This window comes from Myotis myotis, unplaced genomic scaffold (assembly GCF_014108235.1).
Source record: "Myotis myotis isolate mMyoMyo1 unplaced genomic scaffold, mMyoMyo1.p scaffold_m19_p_7, whole genome shotgun sequence".
NCBI classification, from domain to species: Eukaryota; Metazoa; Chordata; class Mammalia; order Chiroptera; family Vespertilionidae; genus Myotis; species Myotis myotis.
Genome location: NW_023416379.1, coordinates 210,020 through 222,008, shown reverse-complemented (window position 1 = coordinate 222,008; position 11,989 = coordinate 210,020). Strand labels below are relative to the sequence as shown.

Below are 11,989 nucleotides of genomic sequence, written 5' to 3'. Positions count from 1 at the left end.
GGACCTTCACCTTGGACTTCAGCCTCTGGCCTGTGAGACTGGACACGCTTCTGTAGTGTGAGCCTCGGCCTGCGGTGCCTGCCCGTGACCGGCTGGGCTACGCACAGGGCCGGCCGAGGCACCGTCCTCGTGCTGGGACGGCGGCGGGAGCGAGAGCCGTCACTGTGAATGCTGTTCCCTTGTCAACACGGGTCAGGCCGGCAGCTCTTTGAAAAGGAGTCAGGTAGGGAAAGGTGCCTGCGGCTGAGCGGGGTGCAGACATCCCCCCACCGCCCGCTGTGGCTGCGGGCCCGCCAGGCATTCCTGGGAAAGAGGCCCCGGGCCCACACACCCCGCTCTGCACACGCCCCGGGCGGCGGGCCTCCTCCGTACCGCCTCCGGCCCGCTCCCCCTCCCGACCACACCTGCACGTGTCTCGGAAGCACTGCCTCGAGGAGCATCGCCAGCCTTGCGTGACCGCACACGCCTGGCCCAGGCAGCCCGTCAGCTGTGGGCGGTGTTGGCATCGACGCAGAAACTGGGTGTGGATGACCCTCTGGGAGAGCAGCAAAGAGGAGGTCCCCCGAGGACTGGCTCCAGCCACGTCCGGTCCTGAGCTCTGGCCCGACCTCATGGCCTCCTCCGTGGCTCACGCTCCGTGTGATCGCGTCGGCCAGCTGCCAGGTGACAGGAATCCGTGGACGGAGGGAAGGGCATCTGCTGGACGTGCATGGAGGACGGGTGCGTGGGCTCCAGGAACCGGTGCCAGGACCTGCATCTTCCCAAAGGAAATGCCAGCGAGGGTCCTCTGCACAGGACGGCCTGGCACGGCCGGGGATGTGAGCGGGTCCGAAACCAGCAGCGTCCACAGAGCACGGTGAATCGTGCCTGGCACAGCCGGGGGTGTGAGCGGGTCCGAAACCAGCAGAGTCCACAGAGCACGGTGAATCGTGCCTGGCACAGCCGGGGGTGTGAGCGGGTCCGAAACCAGCAGAGTCCACAGAGCACGGTGAATCGTGCCTGGCACGGCCGGGGGTGTGAGTGGGTCCGAAACCAGCTGGGTCCACAGAACACGGTGAATCGTGCCTGGCACGGTCCCCACCCCCGTCGGGGGAGGATGCTCCTCTGGCCCCGGCGCAGGTCTGACTGGAAAGGGCGGGACTTTGTTCAGGGAACATTCATGCCTGAGCGTCTGAGCTGGTGTGGCCCCAAGTGGCCTGGGCTTGGGGGGAAGTTGAGGGAAGGTCCTAAGAGCCTCTGCCAGGGGGTTCAGATCAGAAGCTCATTGCACAACAGGCTGGAAACATCTGTGGTCCTAACTCCAGCCAAGGGAGAGGACAGCATCCAGTGCCAGGTATGTGTCCTGCCTGACAGGTAGCCCAGGGCACCTTGTGAAAGGCCTGGCAGCAACCCACATCCCAGGGAGCCCACGTCCCAGGGAGCCCACGTCCCAGGAAGTCCACACCCCAGGGAATCCACGTCCCGGGGGATCCACACCCCAGGGAATCCACGCCCCAGGGAATCCACGTCCCAGGGAATCCACACCCTAGCGAATCCACGTTCCAGGTAATGCACGTCCCAGGTAATGCATGTCCCAGGGAATCCACATTCCAGGGAATCTACGTCCCAGGGAATCCACGTCCCAGGGACCCCACGTCCCAGGGAATCCACATCTCAGGGAATCCAGGTCCCAGGGAATCCATGTCCCAGGGAATCCACGTCCCAGGGAACCCAGGTCCCAGGGAATCCATGTCCCAGGGAACCCACGTCCCAGGGAGCCCACGTCCCAGGGAGCCCACATCCCAGGGAATCCACGTCCCAGGGAACCCACGTCCCAGGGAACCCATGTCCCAGGGAATCCATGTCCCAGGGAATCCACGTCCCAGGGAATCCACGTCCCAGGGAATCCATGTCCCAGGGAATCCACATCCCAGGGAATCCACGTCCCAGGGAATCCATGTCCCAGGGAATCCATGTCCCAGGGAATCCACATCCCAGGGAGCCCACGTCCCAGGGAGCCCACATCCCAGGGAATCCACGTCCCAGGGAATCCACATCCCAGGGAACCCATGTCCCAGGGAATCCATGTCCCAGGGAATCCATGTCCCAGGGAACCCACGTCCCAGGGAGCCCACATCCCAGGGAGCCCACATCCCAGGGAATCCACGTCCCAGGGAATCCACGTCCCATGGAATCCATGTCCCAGGGAATCCACGTCCCAGGGAGCCCATGTCCCAGGGAACCCATGTCCCAGGGAATCCATGTCCCAGGGAATCCACCCCCCAGGGAATCCACGTCCCAGGGAATCCACGTCCCAGGGAACCCATGTCCCAGGGAATCCATGTCCCAGGGAACCCACGTCCCAGGGAGCCCACATCCCAGGGAGCCCACATCCCAGGGAATCCACGTCCCAGGGAATCCACGTCCCATGGAATCCATGTCCCAGGGAATCCACGTCCCAGGGAGCCCATGTCCCAGGGAACCCATGTCCCAGGGAATCCATGTCCCAGGGAATCCACACCCCAGGGAATCCACGTCCCAGGGAATCCACGTCCCAGGGAACCCATGTCCCAGGGAATCCATGTCCCAGGGAACCCACGTCCCAGGGAGCCCACATCCCAGGGAGCCCACATCCCAGGGAATCCACGTCCCAGGGAATCCATGTCCCAGGGAATCCACGTCCCAGGGAGCCCATGTCCCAGGGAACCCATGTCCCAGGGAATCCATGTCCCAGGGAATCCACCCCCCAAGGAATCCACGTCCCAGGGAATCCACGTCCCAGGGAACCCATGTCCCAGGGAACCCATGTCCCGGGGAATCCATGTCCCAAGGAATCCACGTCCCGGGGAGCCCACGTCCCAAGGAATCCACATCTCCCTGGACGATGAGGAGAGTGGGAGGGAAGAAAGCAAGTTAGTGGAAATGTCAAAGAATCAAAACATTTAAAGACGAAGGCTCCCGTCTCTCTGTCCCTGAGCCCTCCCTCCCCACCAGGAAGAACACAGGTGCCTGGTGCTGGTCAGCGCAGGCTGCTGACAAACACCATCGCCGAGCGGCCTGAACAGCAGGAAGTCCTGGAGGCTGGCAATCTGCGATCGAGCGTCTGGCGTTGGTCTGTCCTCTCTCCTCCGAGTGTGGCATCCTCACGTGGTCGCTCCTCTGTGTGCGTCTGTGTCCTCACCTCCCCGTCTTCTAAGGGCCCAGTCCCATGGCATTGCGGCCACCTGAGGACCAAGCTGAGCCACATCACCCCCTTAACACCCCAACTTCAGGCGCAGGGCCCCCTGAGAGGCTGGGGATTAGGGCTCCAATGTGCAGTCCGTCCACACCAGGCCTCACGGTGACCGGAACCCAGGGCAGAGGTCCCAGTTGCTCCCCAAACCTCCTTGCCGCCCCTGGAGCTGGCACCGCAGACGGACAGGGACCCCCACGGCTTTTCCTCCACAAGCAGCTCACGGTCTCCACGGCGGACGAGGCTCGAGCCACAGGCAGGTGGGAACGCATCAGCCAACCCTGACGGGCTCTTTGAGGGAGTCGGATGGAGACAGGGCTGGTGTCGGGGAAGAGCAGCATTGCTTTCTGCCCTGTAGTCCAAGGCCATGCAGTGAGGGGGGCTCTTCTGGAAAGAGGAAGGAGCAGGTGTGGGGAGTGGACACAAGAGGGACCTGTCGGGCTGGAACCCGGGGCGAGGTGAGGCCTTGGGTGGGGTGGGTGTGGGGTGGGTACTGAACAAAGAACAATCCACCGGTGTGGCCCATCCACGCGGTGGCTCATGCCCCCCCCCCCCAGGGCTGCAGCTGGGGTGGCAGGGTCCCGGGGGCTGTGCCCAGGACGGTTCCACCGGGAACTCAGGGCAGAACATGCCATTTCACGCCTCTCCAGGACCCGCTAACGTCCTGCTGGTTCATCTTCCCTCGGGCGCGGGCGTGTAGTGGTGGGACTGATGGGACATGGAACTTGGGTCTTTGTGGGGCCACAGAGTCAGGAAGCCATGAGGACGGCTGACCCGCCCGGCAGCCGGACCACAAGCAGAGGCGGAGGAGCAGGAGACACGGGGCCCCGTCAGCTGAGTTTTGGACCAAGGAGACACTTCACTGTGCGACAGTCCACATCCCTGGGTGTGAGGATGAGGTTGGGGACTGGCCTAGGCGAAGCTTGAGGAAGTGGGTGGGTCCTTCCCAGCCTGGGAAGGAGGGACAGTCCCTCCCGGGCCCAGGAAAGAGCCTGGCATAGCCTTGGAGCAGGCGGGGCACAGGGCAGAGACGCGGGAGGCGGGGTTCGAGGGTGGATGGGCAGTGGCCCCTCTCCTCTGGGGGCAGGAGCCCACTGTGGGCATGATGCCCAGGCGAGAGGCCCCAGGGCACGGCTCACAGACAACCAAACGTTAACAGCCAACCGCAGCGGCAGCCTAGCGTTTCTGATGGGGATCTTGCAAAAGCTGCTGTTTCAGTCCCTGACTCACTGTGTGTCAGGGCCCAGCTGTGCCGGTCCCTCCATGCCCCCCCTCTCCCGGGCAGATCAGAGAAAGGAGGTGCTGTAGGTGCCCCTCACCTGTTTTATGACAAAAACATTGTACAAAGTTGAAAGGAAGAGAAGGGGGGGACAGAAAGGGATGAAAAGGAAGAAAAACCACTTTTGTTGAATTTGCTGAAAACTCTTGACGTGACTCAGGGGGAAATCCTAACCCGGAGGCGAGGACGGACATCAGGTCGTCACGCGAGGCCGCGCTGCCCACACGGGTGGTTCTGGAGTCCCGGGACCGACCTCCGCGTGGACTCGACGGACGGTCAGCGTCCCCAGGGCTGGTCTTCATTCTCACATGGCACAAGCACAAACAGCCCCCCAGGAAGAGCACTGAAAACACACCCAACCTCCCCCTCCCTAAGGCACTGATTCAGGGTCTCTCATGTCCCAGCCCAAGGCCAGGAGAGGTGGGGGGCGGGGGGGGGGGGAGTGCAGCCACACTCCTGGCCGTCCCCGAAGTCACAGCTTCCAGGGACTCTGTGATGTCTGGGCTGTGCTTGCTGGAGGGCATCCGTTGGTCCTGAGACGGACAGTGTGTGCGGAGAGGACAGTATTGGGGCCGACACAGACACCCAGGAAGAGACGGCACATGTGGGCTTCTCCCAGCCCCAGGGAGCCGGTCGCCCCGTGAGTTCCCAGAACCTCCCGCCCCCCACGTCCCGCTGGGAAGGGAAGTCACCAGCCCCGTGAGGGAGGATCGGTGCCTCGTCCCACAGCCAGGGCCCTGGGCGGGGACAAGCTCTGGGCGAGGCAGCGGCCGCTTTGTTCATCTGGAAGGTTTTAGGCTGCAGCTGGTGGGCCAGGTTGCGTGTTTGTGCACAGAACACGTTTCATCTGCACGCGCTCCTCCAGCCCACGTCCGGGGTGGAGCTGGGCCCCTCCCCCTGAGTCTAGGGGCTCCTGATGTAACCAGCAACTCGCACGCTCACCGGGTTCCCAGAACCGCCTGTGAACAGAGGTGTCCAGCCGCCCCGCAGCCCTGCGTGTGCTGAGACATGGCTGCCAGCCTGGGGGGCTGGGTGAGGGTGGCTGGGGGCTCCACAGCCCGCAGCCCACAGCCACTCTGGCCCGGATTCTGTGGCTCCTCTTCTTCCAGCCCCAGGTGTCCTTCCTGCACCGACGAGTCCGGGAAGAGCCAGTGAATGTGGAAATCCCGTTTCCTGCCTGTGAGATGAGTTGATTGATTCATGAAGCCCCCGCCCCCTCACCACCTCTCAGGATGCCCTCTCGGGTGCTCTGTCGGCTGTGCTTAATGAGCCTGTGTCACCAGGAGCACACGCGTGGAATGAACAGGCCGCGTGGGGAAGGGGTCCAGGAGCCCCCGGAGCTGCACGCTGCAGCAGTCACAGCTGCCAGCAAACAGCACAGAAGGCAGCCTCTCCCTGAGCCTGGGGACAGTCACACAGACACCCCGACTCATCCTGCTGCTTGTCCTGCCGAGAACTGGTCTGAGCCCTTCCCCACACACCCCCCTCTACCCACCCCACCCCAGCACAGGGCGCATGGCGGGGGCAGGGCCGCAGGCCCTCTGTCCCCAGAGAGGTCCTCAGCCCGAGTCGGGGTGCAGGCCACACACACCTGCCCTCGGTCCACCCCGCCAGGACAGCACGGGGCAGCATGTCCTTAGCAGAAAGCCGCCAGCCGGAGCAAGCGGGCGCCACGGGCAGGCGCAGGGGCCTCCAGGGCCTGCCTCCTGCTTCCCGCTCCCCACCCCTCTGTCTCACCTCTCCTTCCCCTGCACAGTCGGCCCCTTATCTGAGGGGACACGTGCCAGGACCCCAGAGGCACCTCAAACCGCAGACAGCTCCGGCCCGTAGGCCGACCACGTTTCTCCTGTGATGACAGTCACACGGCACGCACCACCCAGCTCCTCCCGTCGCCAGCACATGGTCGGCCGACCAGCAGGGGCCTCGCCTGAGGCTTGATTTGCATTTCCTGGGACTGAGGACGCTGAGCGGCACTTACGTGTGTCTTCTCTGGGGATGCGTCTGTTCAAATACTTTGCCTGATTTCATTGGCTGGGTCGTCTCTAATAACTAAGTTTTAAGCACTGCACCTTCTTCATTCATCCCGTACTCAGGCGTCTATCGCATGCGCTTCCTCCCGGTCTCTAGCTCCGGCTCTCTTCCCAGATGGTGTTTGCACAGAGCACAAGTTTGTCATTGGGTGAACTCCAGTTCATCGTGGGTTTAGCTTATGAGTCAGGGTTTTGGTGTTGTAGCTATGAAATCTCTGCTCAGGTCGGAGAATTTCCTCCCATGTTTTCTTCTAGCAGTTCTATGTCTTTTAGGTTCTACACTGAGGTCTAGGATTCACTCTGAGGCCACTATGTGCCGGGAGCCGGTCCATCCTTGCTGCTTGACACAGTCGCTGCAGGGAAGAAACACCCGCACAGCATATGCTTCAAGGGGCCTGGCCTATAGGGCATCCTGTTCTTACTATGTTTGCTCCCCTTCTTAGTGCTATGTGCTCTAAGCAAGGCCACCTCCCCGAGAAAGGATGTTTCCCCAGGTGGGGATGTTTCCCTGGAGTTAGGGATTAACGGGACTAAGGGAGGGAATAAATCAGTAAAACCCCCTAGTGTTACAGAAATACCGTGTACTACTTATGAGGAACTCAGACTAAGACTGTTAACAATAAATTTAGGACTTGCTAGGCCCACATCCCCAGGGGTCTACCCACCAGAGAAAGTACCAAAGCCTATAGCCCTAAAAACCTGCCAACGCAGGGCAGTCCCAAGGAAGACCACCAGCAAGGCTAAAAGGACATAACCTTTACCTAGGCCATAGAATAAGAAAATTCCCTTCAGTTATTTCCTTATAGCTTAACAGTAGAGCAGTAGAATAGTGACCTTGGAATAGAAATAACAAACTAGCCCTTATAATGGAACACAGACACTAACCTTTAGAATAGAATGTAGAAACATAGACAATAGATGAGATTAAAATCAGCAAAGCTAGATAGAGATAAGATTTTTGGCAAAGGTCAGATAAGAAACTATAAACATAAAACAAGGAACTGTAGAAGGTCAAAGGAGGACCCAAAACATACCATGATGTAACTATAGAGGCATGCTTATAGAATCAAATAGTATAAATACAGTAGTGACAGGACAATAAAAAAGAACCTGACTATGTTGATCGTCTGGACACTGTCTCCATGTCCTTCATTCTTCGCTGACGCCGTCCACACCTCTGGGAACCCCTGGACCACTGGGGCTGGACCCTGGCAACTATGTACATGGCACAAGGTATCATGTTGAAGATCACTTTTCGAATACGGCCACCCAATTTCCCCAGCACCTCCTGCTGACCAGACAATCTTTACTCCATTGACATGCTTTTGCCACGCTGTCAAAAAGCAATCGATGCCCTGACCTGTTTGGCTCAGCGGATAGAGCGCCGGCCTGCGGACTGAAAGGTCCCAGGTTCTATTCCAGTCAAGGGCATGTACCTTGGTTTCAGGCACATCCCCAGTAGGGGGAGTGCAGGAGGCAGCTGATCGATGTTTCTAACTCTCTATCCCACTCCCTTCCTCTCTGTAAAAAATCAATAAAGCCGAAACCGGTTTGGCTCAGTGGATGGAGCGTCGGCCTGCGGACTGGAGGGTCCCGGGTTCGATTCCGGTCAAGGGCATGTACCTTGGTTGCGGGCACATCCCCAGCAGGAGATGTGCAGGAGGCAGCTGATTGGTGTTTCTCTCTCATCGATGTTTCTGACTCTCTATCTCTCTCCCTTTCTCTCTGTAAAAAATCAATAAAATATTTTTTAAAAATCAATAAAATTTAAAAAAAAAAAAAAAGAAAGAAAAGAAAACAAAACAATCGACTGATTCATCCATTTACTCACTCCGGGATGCTCGAGCCTTCCATTGACTGATCTGAGTGTCAGGATGCCGAGACCACCCTGTCCGGTGACTACAGGGTGGCCATGGGTCTAAGAGCGGGTCTGTGAATCCAGCCTCCTGCCCCGGTGCCACCTCCTGGCTTCCAGGCCTGTGCTTGCCCAGAGAAAGAACAAGAGAATGAAGGCAGGAAGGATGGAGTGGGGTGGAGAGCGAGCTCAGGGCAGGACACGCCTCCACCCCCAGGACCCCGGCCCTCCTGGGCTCAGGGATGTCCGCGGCTGAGACTCGGCCAAAGCTGGGAAGACCCAACCACAGACAAACCCCCCGAACCAAGCAAAACATTCCTTCGTCCTCAAACAGCGTGTTTCCTTTCTCCTGGCTGGAGTTCAAGGGTGAGAGGTCGGTTTTCTTCACCCCACCCCACGCTGCTGGCCTCGTTGGTCACGGCGCCTGGGGACGCACATGGGGACTGTTCTAGAACTCGATAAGCCTCCTGGGTTTTGAATTCTGGAGGACGCAGGGATGTTTTGTAGTTTGATATGGTTTATTTCAGAGAATACAGAACTGTTTCCTGTTTTGCAATAAACCCTTTCATAAGCCTCCACGAAGGCTCGGACACCCTCGCCGGGGCAGGGAGCTTGGCAAAGCCTGTCCCTGTCCCAGCTCCTCTCGCAGCGAGGAAGAACGGGTGGTGGAGGCCCAGCTCCGACGCGTGTCCGCAGCCCGGCTCAGAGGCCCCGTCACTGCTCCAGGCCGCGCCTGCTCCCCCTGAAGTCTGGGTGCCGGCACCCACTGTGGAGAGGACATCGAGGCGTGGAGGCCTGGCCTCTACAGTCACACCAGGGCCACCTGCTGAAGAGCCCAGGAGGGGGCATCCCTGCGCCGCGGCCCTCGGGGGCTCACTGCTGGCCGTGAGCAGCTGGCAGGGCATCGTGGGGGTGGCTCCATCTCCTCTCTGCTCCGCCCGAGCTCCCTGGAGTGCCCCCCAACCAGGCAGGAGTGGTCTCCCAGGCCAGTGACCACCACCTCCATCGCCACAGCTCGCCCAGCCAGCCTGCCCCCCGCCCCCCGGGCCAGTCTCCACCTCAGCTAACATGCCAGGCCACTCCCGCGCCGTCTGCAGCTCCAGCCAAAGTGGACGAAAGCTGAGCCCGCTTCTGTCCCTTCAGTTCATTTGCACGTCACCGTAACGTGAATATAAACGATGAGGTCGAGATGGATCTGAAAACAGAGCACCTGCGGCTACACGTTAGATGAAAGGTGCACGTGAACATGCTACCCGCGGGCACTGTTTGAAAATCCCTGCTTCCGTCCATCTTACCTCCGAGGCTGTTTTCTCTGGTTTGACGATTATTATATAACCAGAGGCCAGGTGCACGTAATTCATGCACGGCGGGAGGGCGGGGGAGGCGGGGAGAAGTCCCTCAACCCGGCCTGCACCCTCTCACAATCTGGGACCGCTGGCTCCTAACCACTCACCTGCCTGGCTGCCTAATCACCGCTAACTGCCTCTGCCTCGGCTCCCACCACCATGGCTTTGTCCAGAAGGACCTCTGGAAGGATGTCCAGAAGACGTCTGGTCTAATTAGCATATTACCCTTTTATTAGTATAGATTAAAGCAAAACACAGAAGCTGCCGATGTCCCTCAGTCCTACCAGAGCTGGCGTCAGCAACCCAACCAGCCAGGGAGGCTGATGGTCACAGGGAACGCTGGCCGTGGACTCAGGGCTGACCATTGACTCAGAGCTGATCTAGGGCTCAGGGCTGACTGTGGGCTCAAGGCTGAGCCGGGACGGGGAGGACGGGCATGCTCACCGAGAGAACGAGAGAGAAAGGGGGAGGGGAGCACGTGGGACAAATTCCATCAGACCTCTGACATCTGGCCTGCCCGGACGCACCCACAGCCAACCAGGTCCTTGTGAGCATGCAGACCGGTGCCCCGTGGCCCAAGCCGGCTGGTGGCCTGGGCGCAGGACAAGCACAGCGGCTTCCCGGCGTTAGAGGTCCGACGAGGGCCGGGCCGAGGGCAGCCCTGTCTCTGGGCGGCTCTCCTGGAGTCGCTGTGCAAGAATGGTGGGCAGCCGCCGCACAGATGGCTCTTTGTCCTGCTGACACCTGCCATCTGCTCGTTTGTCGAAACGCCGCTGGAGGGGCAGGGGCTCCAATCTGCCGCCAGGCCCCTCCCACCCGCAGCAACCTCCTGACCCCGGGCAGACAGGGCCCCGAGCCTGTTCTCCCAGCACAGAGGACTCCTCTGCGCCCACGTCCCAGCCTCTCCCCGGGCTGTGCTCAGTGCTCAGTGCTCGGTGCTCAGTGCTCGGTGCTCGGTGCTCGGTGCTTGGTGCTCGGTGCTCAGTGCTCGGGGCTCGGTGCTCGGTGCTCGGTGCTCGGTGCTGGGTGCTCGGTGCTCGGGGCTGGGTGCTCGGGGCTCTGTGCTCAGGGCTCGGTGCTCAGTGCTCGGGGCTCGGTGCTCGGTGCTCGGGGCTGGGTGCTTGGGGCTCGGGGCTCGGGGCGGGGTGCTCGGGGCTCGGGGCTGGGTGCTCGGGGCTCGGTGCTCGGTGCTCGGGGCTCGGGGCTGGGTGCTCGGTGCTCGGGGCTCGGTGCTCGGGGCTCGGTGCTCGGTGCTCGGGGCTCGGGGATGGGTGCTCGGGGCTCAGGGCTGGGTGCTCGGGGCTCGGGGCTGGGTGCTCGGGGCTCGGGGCTGGGTGCTCGGGGCTCGGGGCTGGGTGCTCGGTGCTCGGGGCTCGGGGCTGGGTGCTCGGGGCTCGGGGCTGGGTGCTCGGGGCTCGGTGCTCGGGGCTCGGGGCTGGGTGCTCGGGGCTCGGTGCTCGGGGCTCGGTGCTCGGGGCTCGGGGCTGGGTGCTCGGTGCTCGGTGCTCGGGGCTCGGGGCTCGGGGCTGGGTGCTCGGTGCTCGGGGCTGGGTGCTCGGTGCTCGGGGCTCGGTGCTCGGGGCTCGGGGCTGGGTGCTCGGGGCTCGGGGCTCAGGGCTGGGTGCTCGGGGCTCAGGGCTGGGTGCTCGGGGCTCGGGGCTGGGTGCTCGGGGCTCGGGGCTGGGTGCTCGGTGCTCGGGGCTCGGGGCTGGGTGCTCGGGGCTCGGGGCTGGGTGCTCGGGGCTCGGTGCTCGGGGCTCGGGGCTGGGTGCTCGGGGCTCGGTGCTCGGGGCTCGGTGCTCGGGGCTGGGTGCTCGGGGCTCGGTGCTCGGTGCTCGGGGCTCGGGGCTCGGGGCTGGGTGCTCGGTGCTCGGGGCTGGGTGCTCGGTGCTCGGGGCTCGGTGCTCGGGGCTCGGGGCTGGGTGCTCGGGGCTCGGGGCTCGGGGCTGGGTGCTCGGGGCTCGGGGCTCGGTGCTCGGGGCTCGGGGCTGGGTGCTCGGGGCTCGGGGCTGGGTGCTCGGTGCTCGGTGCTCGGGGCTGGGTGCTCGGTGCTCGGGGCTGGGTGCTCGGTGCTCGGGGCTCGGGGCTGGGTGCTCGGGGCTCGGGGCTCGGTGCTCGGGGCTTGGTGCCCGTGCCCAGGGCAGGTGCCGGTGCTCAGGCGGAGCAGGGCAGGAGCAGGGCAGGAGCAGCCTGCGGAGGAGAAGCTGCAGCAGCAGCAGCTGCGGCCAGGCCCTCCCGGGGCCTCCTGCTTGGGAGCCGGGCTGGAAG

The 11,989-nt window shown here is 62.1% G+C and overlaps 1 protein-coding gene and 1 long non-coding RNA gene across 2 annotated transcripts; one reads left to right on the top strand and one right to left on the bottom strand.

Moving 5' to 3' along the window:
• The first annotated feature begins 379 nt into the window (after positions 1 to 379).
• On the top strand, positions 380 to 7,652 carry LOC118660639. The gene is made up of 2 exons (XR_004969001.1): positions 380 to 1,333; positions 2,974 to 7,652. It is a non-coding gene; the product is annotated as an uncharacterized LOC118660639 (long non-coding RNA).
• Positions 7,653 to 10,800: 3,148 nt separating this feature from the next.
• LOC118660125 (predicted GPI-anchored protein 58) lies at positions 10,801 to 11,676 on the bottom strand (the record flags this gene model as incomplete). The annotated part of the gene is made up of 1 exon (XM_036317225.1): positions 10,801 to 11,676. A coding segment is annotated over one exon (876 nt), but the record flags the coding sequence as incomplete, so codon positions are not given.
• Positions 11,677 to 11,989: the final 313 nt, after the last annotated feature.